The 14,286-nt window shown below is 42.5% G+C and overlaps 1 protein-coding gene across 2 annotated transcripts in view; it reads left to right on the plus strand.

The window, feature by feature from the left end:
• The window catches only part of RUNX1 (RUNX family transcription factor 1), a 181,210-nt gene that overhangs the window by 126,480 nt on the left and 40,444 nt on the right, over nucleotides 1-14,286 (plus strand). For both annotated transcript variants that reach the window (XM_069945416.1, XM_069945417.1), the window contains exon 4: nucleotides 2,437-2,541. In XM_069945416.1, the coding sequence (XP_069801517.1) occupies nucleotides 2,437-2,541 (105 nt within the window). The remainder of the gene's footprint in view (nucleotides 1-2,436; nucleotides 2,542-14,286) is intronic.

Raw genomic sequence — 14,286 nt, forward strand, 5'->3', positions numbered from 1 at the left:
GTAATTTTGTTTTATCTTTATTATTAATATACTATTGCCTGGGCATTTTTACAGCATTTAGTGACATGCTTTACAGCAGGCCCCATGGACTAGATACAGTAAACATTTCCAGACCCAATTAAGGTCCAATTGACATAGGTGGGCTCCATTGATTTCTTGATCCTAAAGTGACAAGTGTGAATTTATCTGAACTCCACTTTAAAGGGGTATTCCACTCAGACATAACTTTTGATATGTTGCTGCCCATGGTGAGACTAACAATTCCTTCCTTACTTGTTGTTATTCTCTATTCAGTCTCCCTCCTCCCCCCCAGTTCGGAGATGCTGCTTTCTGCTGAAGACACAAGATCTGAGTATAAGCTTTCCTCTCCGTTTTTTCCAGCAGCTTAGAACTGGGGAGCAGCAACTTAGAACTGGGGGAAGGAGACTGAATAAATAATAACAAGTATGGAAGGAACTGTTAGTCTCAGCATGGGCAGCAATGCATCAGAAGTTATGTTTGAGTGAAATACCCCTTTAACTTCTTTAAATAAAAGAAACACTGTTTGGTCCAATCCAGTAGTCACTTATTAGACCTCATTCGTGTTACTTTTTTTTTTTTTTTTTTTTGCAATTTCTTTTGTTTTTTTACTGTTTTGTAACTGTATACATGTTGTGGCCATTGTGATCTATGTGACTTCAACCAAACATTACAGCTCAGGATGGATTACGTTCCACCCCAGGCTATCTTCTCGGTAATGTAACATTTGCATTCTTATCAAGCAAATCACAGTGACACAACCAGCCCGGGTGCATCCTCCTCCTTGGTACTATACATAATTCATGTAGAATTACTCGTGTAGGTGTGTCCGTATAATCTGCAAATGACCAAAGTTCAATTACAAGTTACACAGATGCATGTATGTAAACAAAGACAAGAGAACCTTCATGTCATTTATAGGTACAGAATTCTAGTATCTCTTATACAGTGTCCTTATAGAACCCTTACAGAGCTCTAGTTTTCTTGGCTGCTACAGGGAGGAATTGACCAGGGAATAGGGGCTTATGACCACAAGGAGCCCATTGATCAATAAGATCACTCCTTAAAAGTGCCAGCCTGCAAAAAAGTGTATTGTATTAAAAGGAAGCTGCACTATGAAAATGCTGTTTAATCTACTGGAACCATGTTACAGAGCTGAAAAAGCTGAGAAGATTGATATACAGTGGTGCCTTGGATTACGAGCATAATTCGTTCCAGGACTGCGCTTGTAATCCAAATCCACTCTTAAACCAAAGAAAATTTTCCCATAAGAAATCATAGAAATGCAGACAATTGGTTCCACACCCCCAAAATAATGATTTATTATTCTGAATAACATGTAAAACAGATGAAACAAACATTCAGAAACAGCAGAATATGTGATATTATAAGTTACTGTATAGTAATTGAGAGGATGGAAAACACAAGGGCTGACGGAGACTGCAGGGAGCATGAAGGAATGAGCAGGACAGATGTGGGCACATACATGCAGCACTCTGTCCGGGGAGAGAGGGGTTACAGCAATGGAGAGATTACCCCCAAAGTCCTGTCCTCTGATGCAAGCCCCAGCCTGAAGTGGATCTGCTATGATTTGGAAGGTGAGGGAGACACCTTGGGTCAGAGTACAGTGCTGTAGACCCCGCTATGCAGACCATGCCCCTCCCCCACTCCCGCTCCCACCCAGTACAGGGAGCTCTTAAACCAAGGCAATGCTCTTAAACCAAGTCACAATTTTGAAAAAGTGTGAGCTCTTAAACCAAAACGCTCTTAAACCAAGTTACTCTTAAACCAAGGTACCACTGTATATCATTGTGGGAAAAGATTCAAAATAACTTGCAATATACTAAAGCATTCTGGGCTTAAGAGTCCAGTGGGCGGTCTTATTAGTATTTGACTCCTTAGCCCAGAATATGTAGAGATTTAGGTCAATATTATAAAATATTTCCCACAAATCTTGATATTAATCTGCTCACCTCCTCCTACTAACATGCTGACAGATCAGACTGAGTGTTTATTGTGGCAGGTTCCCTTTAAGCCCAATCAAGTGTATCATCTATTTAGAAATTACTAAGGGACCCATTGCTTTTACCACCCAAGGTCCCAGGTTGCTATCAGTCCACCTCTGTAAATTAAGAATAATTTAATTGATTTTAAAGGGGTTATCCAGCGCTACAAAAACATGGCCACTTTTCCCCCTACTGTTGTCTCCAGTTCAGGTGCAGTTTGCAATTAAGCTCCATTTACTTAAGTGGAACTGAGTTTCAAAATCCCATCCAGACTGGAGACAACAGTAGGGGGAAAGAGGCCATGTTTTTGTAGTGCTGGATAACCCCTTTAAACATTTGAAGGGGTCTTCTCTTACATATTGTAAACAGTATTTGTATCTAATTGGCCATTTTATTGTCTTTTTATTTAAAGGGAAAAGCTTCACGCTGACCATCACAGTCTTCACCAATCCCCCTCAAGTGGCTACTTACCATCGTGCCATTAAAATCACTGTCGACGGACCTCGAGAACCAAGACGTAAGACAATTTGATATAAATTATTATATTCTCAAAAAAAACAGCGCCATTCTTGTCCTCAGTTTTTGTGCGGTATTACAACCCCTCTCCATTCACATTAAACCCAACAGGATTTATCGTGCCTTAGCATTGTAGGATATTTATTGGTTTTATACACGCATCAGCAGGTTGAGTTTTAGCTATACCTCATATCTCATGTCTACTTTATAGCTCTGGATTACTCCGCTCCAGGCTGGCACTCTCAACTTTTTCCACTGGAACACTTGTTCAGGTGCCAAGTACAGAGATACATCTATTTCTTTTCTTCTATATGGATAAGGCTTGTAGAGGGCTTTAACCAACCAGAAGAGGAAGACAATGGATGACTTGTTCAGCAGCCTAATCTACATCTGCTATTTGTGAGAACAAACTATTGTCTACCTTGTCTATATTTAGAAACTAATCCTACCCATAATAAAAGTGGCATAATGACTGCAGGTCAGTGAGAAAATAGGTGTATGATTGAGGCATGAAGAATATAGTAGTAGAGAAGCTATAGCTTATCTTGTAGGTGGAATCCTCAGGTCTGCAGTTCAGTAAGTGTTCAATTTCCCTATAGCACACCCGCAGGAGAAACAAGGCATTACATCATTACTATTGAAATGTAGAAACTGGCCATGTAACATGATGGACATGATGGGTCCTCCACACAGAGTGATGCTTTTTGCTATGACTAATACTAACTAATAGATTAGGGTCTTGGTTGAGGGTTCCCCTTTATGAACTTATGCATACCAGATGACCCTTTTAAATCCAATCATTGCATCCAGTGCTTTCTAATATACATGTGTCCATACTCATTGGAAGATGTCTACTTGCAGTCAGTGAATGGTATCATGATTCATATTCAGAGACTGAAAATCATGTGCATACCTTATACTTATCACATATGGGGATTTGCTTTAGTTGTATCCAGTCTATGCATTTCTATGTAAAGCAGACATATCATTGGCCAGACTTCTCCCCGTACCCCTTACACCCCCATCAGGCTTTGCTGTTAGCAATTAGCTTTATTAGTTGCTAAATCTATTGGCCGTCACCCAGCTTTACCAGACTCCTGTATGGCAAATCTAATAATATACCCTACACATATGCAACCATGCACAGTGTGAGAGTATACCCAAACTAGGTAGATTTGCTTTTCAGGACTTTAGGAAAGCTGGATGGCATACATCATGACACCCGTTTTAGTCGTCCATATATTTTGCCACCCAGCTTTCCCAGCAGCAGATATAATTAAAATATGCATAGAACATTGCTTTATATGACGGGTGCACGTTACAATGGCGTCTCCCCAGGTGGCGGTAGTATATTGTAGTGTAAGATTTAGAGTGGCTGCAGTTACCGCTTATTTTACTGGGAGAGCTGCATTAATCTTGTAATTCCCCAGACCCCACTAAAGCTTATAAAGTATTATAGGACTTCCGTAACCTCCATCCTGCCTGGTTTTATTAAACACTGGTTTGGCCAAACGCCACAAGGTCCCTTAAAGCTTTGTTAGTCAAAATGCAACTAATTATATTCGAGCAGGTGGTCCGAGGGCTCGGAGCTGTAACACTGGGGGGCACATGGAAATGGTAGAGGTCATGGCATGATGGGGTGACCTCCGCAGGGCATATGTACTATTACATGTTAGCCTTTTCTTGTGAGCTGTTCTCCAATATATCCCTTACGTTGTTGAAAAACTACAACTCCCATCATGCAAAGCTTTGGCTATTCAGGCACAATGGGAATTGTAGTTTTCAACAACTGGAGGGCTGAAGGATCCCCATCGCTGGTGTATAGATGGGGGGTCCTGAATAGGAGAATAGGGAACCTTCGCTGTCCACCCGTTGCAAAACTATAACTCCCATCATGGGAGTTGTCTGAGTGGCCCATTAAAGGGAGCGGCGGTTGTCGTTTTAAAGGAGAAGTCTGGCGAAAATTATTATTAAAGTATTGTATTGCCCCCCAAAAGTTATACAAATCACCAATATACACTTATTACGGGAAATGCTTATAAAGTGATTTTTTCCCTGCACTTACTACTGCATCAAGGCTTCACTTCCTGGATAACATGGTGATGTCACGACCCGACTCCCAGAGCTGTGCGGGCTGTGGTTGCTGGAGAGAATGATGGCAGAGGGATGCTTAGTGTCCCTCCAGTTCCCTGTGTCCCTCAGTGTCCCTCTGCCACCATCCTCTCCAGCAGCCACAGCCTGTACAGCTCTGGGAGTCGGGTCGTGACATCACCATTTTATCCAGGAAGTGAAGCCTTGATGCAGTAGTAAGTGCAGGAAAAAAAGCACTTTATAAGCATTTCCTGTAATAACTGTATATTGGTGATTTGTATAACTTTTGAAGGGCAATAAAATACTTTAATAAAAATTTTCACTGGACTTCTCCTTTAATAGAATATGCTGAAAGACAAACGATCTTCATGTCGGCTGATCATTGCCTTTTAACATGACCTATAACACTAAATGATTATCGGCCGGTAATCGGCCAAGTATGGCCAATAATCGTTTGGTGTAATAGGGCCTTTAGGGGCTCGCCAACAGTAGTGACGGCACTAATGTCACATTGTCCATTTACTGACAGCAAGAAGAGATCTTAAAAACGGCAAAGACCTGAGACATGAAGTATATAGAAAGTTAAACAACTTTGATTTATCCTTACTGAGATAAAACTGGAATATCCGGTTCTTTATAACGTTATAGCTCTGCGTTAGATGACAGTGAGGAGCAAGATGGGGTTATGATAGGGGCAGAAGTCAGAGATCCCCAGAGCTGTCCATCCAGTGGTGACACAGCTCTGAAACAGCTCACCCAGAAGGCCATATCCGCCTGATGACAGTGACTCACACAGGTAACCGGAGAAAGCCGCTGTCTCTGTGGGTGGCTCCGGGGCTTGTTCCTTCACTTCACCTCTTAGCAATTACTGTGCACTTAATAAGTATGTATAAGTCATCATGTATGAGGGAAAAAGAGCAGCAAGGACAACAACAGCGCCTAATCCTCCCTGAGCCTGTTACCTGCAGGCTGCTTAACCCCTGCACTGCCACAGGGAGGGAGCACATAACCCTCTGTACTGCTAAATCTGCATCTATCCATGTGCCCTATTACAGTGTGAATATAATAGTGGGTGTACTGCTCCTGGTGTCCAAAGGGGGCATCTCTTCTCTACCAAATAGGGTGCAGATGGCCCTGCATATCCAGGCCCTACACTAGTATATTGTTACTTGGGCACTGTATGGTATAGTCAGTAGTAGGGCACTGCCATACTAGACCCCATACATCTTCAATAGGTGTAAGCTGAACATTCTTTTTGTCTGATGGAAGTCTCACCCCAAACACCATGGGGGGGGGGGGGGGAGATTTATAAATATGGTGTAAAGTGAAACTGGCTCAGTTGCCCCTAGCAACCAATCAGATTCCACCTTTCATTCCTCACAGACTCTTAGAAAAATGAAAGGTGGAATCTGATTGGTTGCTAGGGGTAACTGAGCCATTTTCACTTTACACCAGTTTGATAAATCTCCCCCCATATGTTTTGAATAGAAGGGGGTAGTTAGCCGAAGCCAGATGCTGACCCCCTGGACCTTTGGTGGTGGCTTATCTCTACAAAAACAAAAGGATCAGGCAGTTGAAAAACAGCCTGTCTGATAATTCTCTTCTGCAACATCATCTGTCAGAGGAGTGTTGGTCACATTAGGGAAGGGAAACCTGCAGAAATCCAGCTGTTGCAGCAAGACCACAATTCCCATCATGCCTGGACAGCCAAGGCCACAGTTTCCCCTTCAGTGCATTAGATGGTTAGATGGCCCTGACAAAAACTCTTATACAGATGTAGCAGAGCTGTATCTGGCACCAACCAACCCTATGCCAATCCTGAAAGGATGAATGTAGCAGAGCTGATATTGGCAATTAACCATAAAGGTATAAGAACTGGGCGTCTGCCCCCCCCCCCCCCCCCTCGCTAATGGAACGGTAATGCCTCTAGGTGACCACCTCTCCATTCACTGACTATTGGACTGACAACTACACTGTAGCTGAGCTCTTCCTCTGCAAATTCCATTAATGGTGAATGGAGTGGGTCAGACCCGTAGTATTAGGTGCTAAGCGTTGTTAGCTTGGTTGGCACATCATAGGAATTGTCTGATCACAACCCTATGAGAAGCCACCAAACAATAAACTCCTCTCTGCTACATCTGTATTACTATTTTACATTAGCAGTAGTGTTCCTTTCAGAATATGACATCCTAATATACAGCTGATACAGGTGAACGTCCAGCCAAGACATCCCGAGCTGCCAGAACGGTTATGGTGATGGTGTCCTAAGGCACATGGACAGGGATTGCCTCCATCAGACCACCATGTTCTGAGACCATTGCTGCGACTTGTAGTCCCACACTGTCTCTCTTTCATATTCCAAGCTTTTTCTTGAAAATCATCCAGAATATATCTTACCCTGCGCAGTATAATTATACTTAGACACTATAAATAGGAGACTCTTTCTATTGAAACTACAGCTTAGGAGCAGAAAACAGACCATCAGAGCAAACCCGAGGAATGTTAATTTCATACTATGGCCACCGCAATAACCTCTAATCTGAGGTAATAACTGGCTGGGAACGGAGCTGTGTTCTCATCTGCTCTTTTTTATCTATTTTCTTTAAATCCCATTGCCCGAACTTGCAGCCTGTGAGATTGGCAGCTGAGCTCGGCCGTGCTGTTTGCAGCAACTTTGAGAGCGATGAGTCAAGTGCCAAGTGTCGTTCTAACTTGGTGCCGTCTTCCAAATGGTTTGCTGACTACTCAACAGTCATCAGATACATTATCTTATAATCCTCTTTAATAGTGCGCTGGAATGTTCTTTCGTATAAGCAGCATCTGGGGATAGATATATGTGGAAAAAATACGAACGAGTGCTTTTACGGTAAAAGCTGTTGGGAAGCGCATCCTAAGATTTTTGCAAGGAAACTTTCTTCATCTGCGTATCTGAAGGATAGGATTGACAAACTTGCAATGAACTTATCACTAGGTCAGGTTCCCATTAAATAAGGGTGGCTATTAAATGCATGAGAAATAAGCCCCACCCCTCTGACTTGAAGTCTTGACAGTAATGAATTGTCATGTGACCTTTCACAGCCCTTGTAATTGGCTTAAAGGAGTATGTTATTTTCAGCAAATAAAGTTTTTTTTGCGCGTTATTAAAATGTATACCACATTTAGGTGGGATTCCATTAAGCTCCTCCCCCTGGCACCTGGGACACATGCCCCACCCCTGCTGGTTCACTGGGTGTAGTCAATAAAGTTTATTTTGTAAGTACCAAGTGTATAAAATGTTAATCAAATTTAGGCTGGATTTGCATACGCTCCCCCCCCCCCAATACCATGCCCCACCCCTGCTTAACTGTCGGTGATCACTGATTATAGTCTCCCATATCCTTACTACATCATAGCTAGACTTTTCTTTGCTCAAATTGCTTGCCTAGCACTGTCCAAGCTAAGACCATACTTGCCAACATTTCAGACAGCAAAATCAGCCACTTTTAAACTCCAGGAATGCCCCAAAATGCATGAAAACTCCCTCAAAACTGTCAGCTCTGGGCGGGTCTTAAATAAACTCCTCCCCCTTTGCAGCCAGGGGCCCATGCTTTTCCCAGTAAAAGTATGATCAAAATCTGGTCAGTTTTCTGTGTTGCACTTAGGACACATGCCACACCCCTGCTTAACTGTGATGATCACCCAGGTGCACGGCCCATTACAAGGCCCAATTCAGAGAATATATGATTATCACATGGATAGATTTTTATTTACTGGAAATGAGCAAGAAGCAGAGATCTTGGATATAACTTTAACACCTGTAACATCCCTTTATAGAGAAGATGGTCATAGGTGGTGACTAGCGTGTCATTGTAGGAGGCAACTTAGTTAGCACAACTGGCACACCCTAATATAAATGGTATTGTCCCTTTAAAGAAAACCTGTTACCTGATCTTCCAACATTTTTAAGGTACTTAAAATTGACGCCAGTGATAGATAATACATAATTGTGGCATGTTACATGATACAGGGTTTTATAAATCTTCCCTGGCCACTAGGATGTGACCGCCATCAAGCCAAGAGACAGTTGTAGCAGGTAACGAATAGAGATGACAAGGTTCAATCTGGTCTTCTCGGCCTATAGCTCTCAAGCTATTGCCGAACTACAGCTGGGACATCCATATGCTTTGGGTTGAAACAACTGGACTATTGGGCTCGATCAGTGGTGATGGTCATAGCCATCAGCTATGGGAGGTGCTCAGTTTCCTTATAGCACCACCTCAGGAGAAATAAAGCATTACACAATTTCCATTGAGAAAAATGAAATGTCTACGTAATACATGGATGTGCTAAGTTCTTCAGAGCGAGAGACGCTCTTTCTTTAGCTTCCCTTCAGAGTTTCCAAATGCATTTTCCAAACTGGATAACCCCTTTAAGTGTACAACTTGATTTTTTTTTGGCCTCATCTATATTCACAAGGCCACAATATTCTTGGCCCCAGACTATATTCACAGCATTATAATGCACAGCAGCCATTATAACATGGGCTTGGCCTTGTTTTCCAGGATAAAGATGCCTGTGGTTTCAGGGACTTTTAAGCACAGCAGCAGTTTTCCTGTTGTTTTACGCTGGCTTTTAGAGCCACAACCTTAACATATAAACCTGCAGCCTGAGGCTCGGCAGCCCCTATGGTCCAGAGTTTTTCTCCTTAACACCCCCCCCCCCCAGCCACAGGCTGCTCTCCATAACCTTATGCACCTATCTGTACAATCTAGCCACAAACAGCTCCCCCTGACCGCAACGCTTCCCTACTGAAAGTTAATACTGCTTGATTCATTTTGTGCAGCCTGTGCACCGCCAAAGAAAACAGTCCAAAGAATAACTCGCTTGTATGCAGCTTGGAACGATCTCAGAGGCCTCGGTTTCATAATACCATACAGTAGCTTTACTATATCTCCTCCACAGCTGTGGAGAGAACTCCGAGAGTAGAGTGCTACGAGGCAGGGATACAAGACACGAGCACTTGAAATCTATGAGTTGACACACAACTACTATTTCTTATGAACCTTTAGGGTCCTGTAAGTGTTAAATGCTTGGAGAATGGTGAAGTGTTAAGGGGGGTTATTCAATTTATGACAGTAAGGCTACATTCACACGTACCATAGTTTTGTCTGTGTGGATCCTCATTTACGGACACATTTAGGGCCCATTGATTTCATGAACATCCACAAATCCGTAAAAACATCCATAATGTCCACATATCCATAAAAAATAATGATGAGTTTTGATTTTAAACCATTCCCACTTATTTAACTATCACCTTCTCCTTCTGTACTGAGCCGCAAAAAATATTTATTACGGATGCAATACATATGATTTTTGTGCGGATTGCGGACAATTGCAGACATATATAGTCCTGAAAAACTACTGAACATGTGAGCGTAGCGTTAAGCCTCTGTAGATGGAGACCGCACTTCCAAAAAGTTCACCAATGCAAAAGTGCAAATTAAATGCAATGCAAATTAAAAGGTGAACTTTTTTGGAAGTGCGGTCTCTATCTTCTTTTTGGATACTACATACGAACCTGGGTCCGGTTTGGTGAGACGTGCACCCACATACTGTTTTTCCTGGTGCTGCTGAAAACTTGTTTTTTGATTAATTTAAGCCTCTGTAGCCACTGCCCTGAGGAACTGTGGGGAGGAGACCACACATTTTTGTCCATGATGGGAGGCCCAAATTGATCATGATGGGAGGCCCAAATTGATCTTATCTAAGGGATCATCTACAATGGTCATCTATAGTGATGATTCCTATGTATCAAGTTTAGTAAGTCAAATACTTTGAAAAGGATGAGGGCGACAAGAATCAGAATTGATTTTGCTCCCATTGTATCAGGTATCTGTGCATCTGACCAGCTCAGATGATTATCATGATTAATTATCGGGCCGTCTGTCTGATTTGCAGCCAAAATCTTGATGTATCAACCCTGCCTAAGACTGTTGAAAGAGCTTATTTTTATGTCATTGTTTGCTGATTGTTCTGGGCGTTGGCATAAGGTAGACATTTTTCATATTGTTTTAATGTTCCGCACCTATGCCTTTGTGTGTGTCTTATAAACAGTATCCAGAAGGTAGCTTTAGAGTATCCATCATGTGGGAAAATATACAGCTCCCGGAAATAAAACAAAAAGGATAAACAAAAAAGAACTTGGCACGGTGAGAGTAAAGTAGGGCGAACCTGGTAATGCTGCCAAAGACCTGTGTGAAAAGGGGCATTGTAGGTCAAAAATAAACAAGACACCTCTTTAAACTTATTGAATCTGATACTTGTGTTTATGACGATATATAAAAAAAAAAGAGCAACCACAGGTTCAAGGCGGGCTGCCGGAGACGCAGAAAACTGCCCGATGAATGAGTAAAGTTGACACCAGGCACTCGACTCGAGGGGACCCCTATAGTAGAAACATGGGCCCCCATTATGGTGCCAGGTTTTGACACCTATGATTAAAGGTCCTGGTGTTTCTTTTCTCCTTCATACTCCTTCCATGATCTTAAGCTCTTCACCTTCTACCCTGCTAACAATATAGTCACTCTGGAGAAGGCTGTTGTATACAGGGGCCTGACACCCAGTAGCAGAGGTGATAGGCTCAAATCAAGCCTTTCTCCTATATTCAGGCTTCATACGGCTTTGCAATCTAGTCAGTCAGGAATTAACTATTAATCTTATTTTACGTTGGAGTAATGTAATAATAATTCTGCAGGGTACCACAATGGGCACCACAACCTCCTCTCTATATTGGCTATTGACCAGCTGCCTTAAACAGCACCTGGAGTGTACTGAGGTTATCAGTAAGAGGCACCTAATGGCCGGGGCACATAGGAACTCTAACAAGTTTTAGAAGTGTCTGTACACATCCTTGGAAGGATTGTAGCAACAATACGAGGAGCTCCTTCGGCTATTATTATTATATATAGAAATGCTCATTGAACACGACACTCCAATATCCTCCAAAGAAGAGAGTTCTGAATGTGTTATATACTGCTAATCCAGTTTCTGGATTAGAGGATTTTCACAGTACCTTGACTTTAGCTGGAAAATAATTGTTACTACAGACTCTTGGCTTGCCCAGCCATAAGTACGGTAATCCATAGCTCCCAAGTTTACGATAAAAATCTGATAATCTTTTATCCATGCAAATAAACCCACTGATGAGAGGTGGCAAAATGATATCTCCTCTGAATGCTTCAATGACAGTCATGAGAAGAATGAATATTTACAGTTAATATTAATGCAGGAGATGGCAAGGGTCTGCCAACACGCTACGCCTGCTTCACTATTAGACTCTGCCATTCCAGCCAGATGGATATAGGCCAGGGAGCACTGCGCAGTTACTTACAAGTTTATACAGTCATGTGTTAGTTGCATCCTGTGTTTCAGTTTAATGCATTCCATTGAACATAGCATAGATACAGCATCCCGTCAATGTCCTATTCTGTTCTCCATGCAAACAATAAGCGTTATAGTAAATAAAGGGGCGACGCTTAGGGTGTATGCCAAGGGAAAAATATTATGTCAATTAGATGTTTGATGTGCTGATGTGGCAACGTGGTTGCCTTTTGTTACCATAAAGGTGGACTTAGTGTTACGTTCACACTCTCTGGCAGCGCTCATAATCTGGCCAGACTTGGGCGCGGAGTATAAGAAATCCCAGAGTCTAAATTTCCTGGGAATATTGGGGCCCTGTTCTAGAGTTCAATGAGGCTCCAACAGTTGGACCTTTGGATGGAGCATAACTCAAGATGGTAAAACCCCTTTAAACCATGCTCCGAGGTTTGCACTTTGCTGCCAAGTGGCCGCAGTAGTAGCATAGTCAGGAATGTTGCCAAGGGTCAAACCAGGAGTGGGACACCAGATTCCAAGCAGGCAAAGCAAATGATCTTTGGTTACGAGTCACAGAGGACACCTTGTCTACCCCACCATTGGCTTTCATATGCAGTAGCCCCTGGCATCTGTCCTATCAAGTTTAGTTGTAATTTTCCATGACTCCCACTGCTTTCTATGGCTAGTATGCCACACATGTCATCTCTTTATTGAAATCAGTGCCAAAAATCAGCGGTTATTGGAGTAGCCGCAAAGTCAATAAGCAGCGGCCTGTGGAAACAGAGCCCCTCCATGTACTATAAGGATACTGCGGCCGGGCCTGTGCTTACAATGCCCGCTCTCAGACGGCCAGGACCGTGCAGTATTCCTTGTAGGTTTATTTTACATGACTCGGGAAGCAGAAGTAGCTGTTAATTATTGCTAAAACCATTCACCTCTGTTCTCAGGTCACCGGCGGTGCTCAGCTCACTTATCCATCCCCATACACAACAGGTTATTCTTCAGCAACCTACAGATCTGATCTATTCAGAATGCAGGAAGCTAGCAGCCTGTACATACACAACTTACAATTTACAGGTTCCTGTTATTTTACTGCCGGAGCAGCGACCTGACCTGAGCGAGTTTTCTGCAGGACAGAAGCTGACATATTCTACAACTAACCCAAATGTCAGTTTCCTCCTAAAAAATTGGGTTATACATTGAAATGACTTCCTTCCTCCAGTTTTAGATAAGTTTTCACATTCCATATAGGAGAAGTACGCAATGTAGTGGTTTATATGATCTGGAACAGTGAGTCCTTGTGAGTTGGTCACCAAATAAAGAAAAAAACTAGATTATTATTAAGACATGTCCATGAGCCTGTGTATGAAGCTCCAGCAGTGGCAGGGGCAATGGAAATGAAAGTGGATGCTAGTTACAAAGTACACTACTATAGATACTGTACCAGGTGGGGAAGTGGTTACTGCTGCACTGGCTTTACAAGGTGCTATATGAGCAGAGATGAAAGGAACAACAAGGAAAGGGTTACATTATGTCACAAACTGTTGCTACTGAGAAGCTAAAAGAAGGAGGACCATGTTCATACACTAGTAAACCTTTGGATTTATACAAGGGACAGCAGTCCTAAGCTTATTGGGTGGAGAGATGAGAGGAAAGCCTTGATTTACCTTTCAGGAACAGTGTGAATCACCTACAGCAAGTAGACAGCCTCAGCAGACAGACTCTTCCTTACTTTCTTGCACATAGCACATGCTAAGCCCAGCCCTCACTTGCATTTTGTCTTGATCTAGCTATTACTATAGACAGATTTACCCAAACAACAAGCAGTGGACATATTTCCCCATATTTCAGAGCTCTTTTTCTGGGTTAAGGTGTTGTTTTTGTTAAATAAAACAATTTACAGATATATCAGGAATCGCATAGAGGGAAGTTGAAACGACAGTGACTATTTGGGTATGTTCACACTAAGCAAATTCGCTGGAATCCCGCCTGCCTCGGTGTCGAACAGCGTGTCTGTGGGAGGACTCGCCCCCTCCGCTCTCCTCTGCACTCACCCCAGGGAATTGACATGTCAATTCTTTTGAGGAGAGCGGGGGCAAGCAAGCTGCCCTCCCATAGAGACGCTATTTGACACTGTGTGAACATACCCTTTAAGTGACGTTTATACTTTAAGGATGACAACCCATATGACAACCCTTTCTATATGTTTAATGAGGACATATAGATATTAGATATGGATGCCCCAGAATGGAGAAGAGGACTCACTTTAACCATACGTAGTTACACATTTATTTGAATG

Source organism: Dendropsophus ebraccatus, chromosome 11 (genome assembly GCF_027789765.1).
Source record: "Dendropsophus ebraccatus isolate aDenEbr1 chromosome 11, aDenEbr1.pat, whole genome shotgun sequence".
Taxonomy (NCBI): Eukaryota; Metazoa; Chordata; class Amphibia; order Anura; family Hylidae; genus Dendropsophus; species Dendropsophus ebraccatus.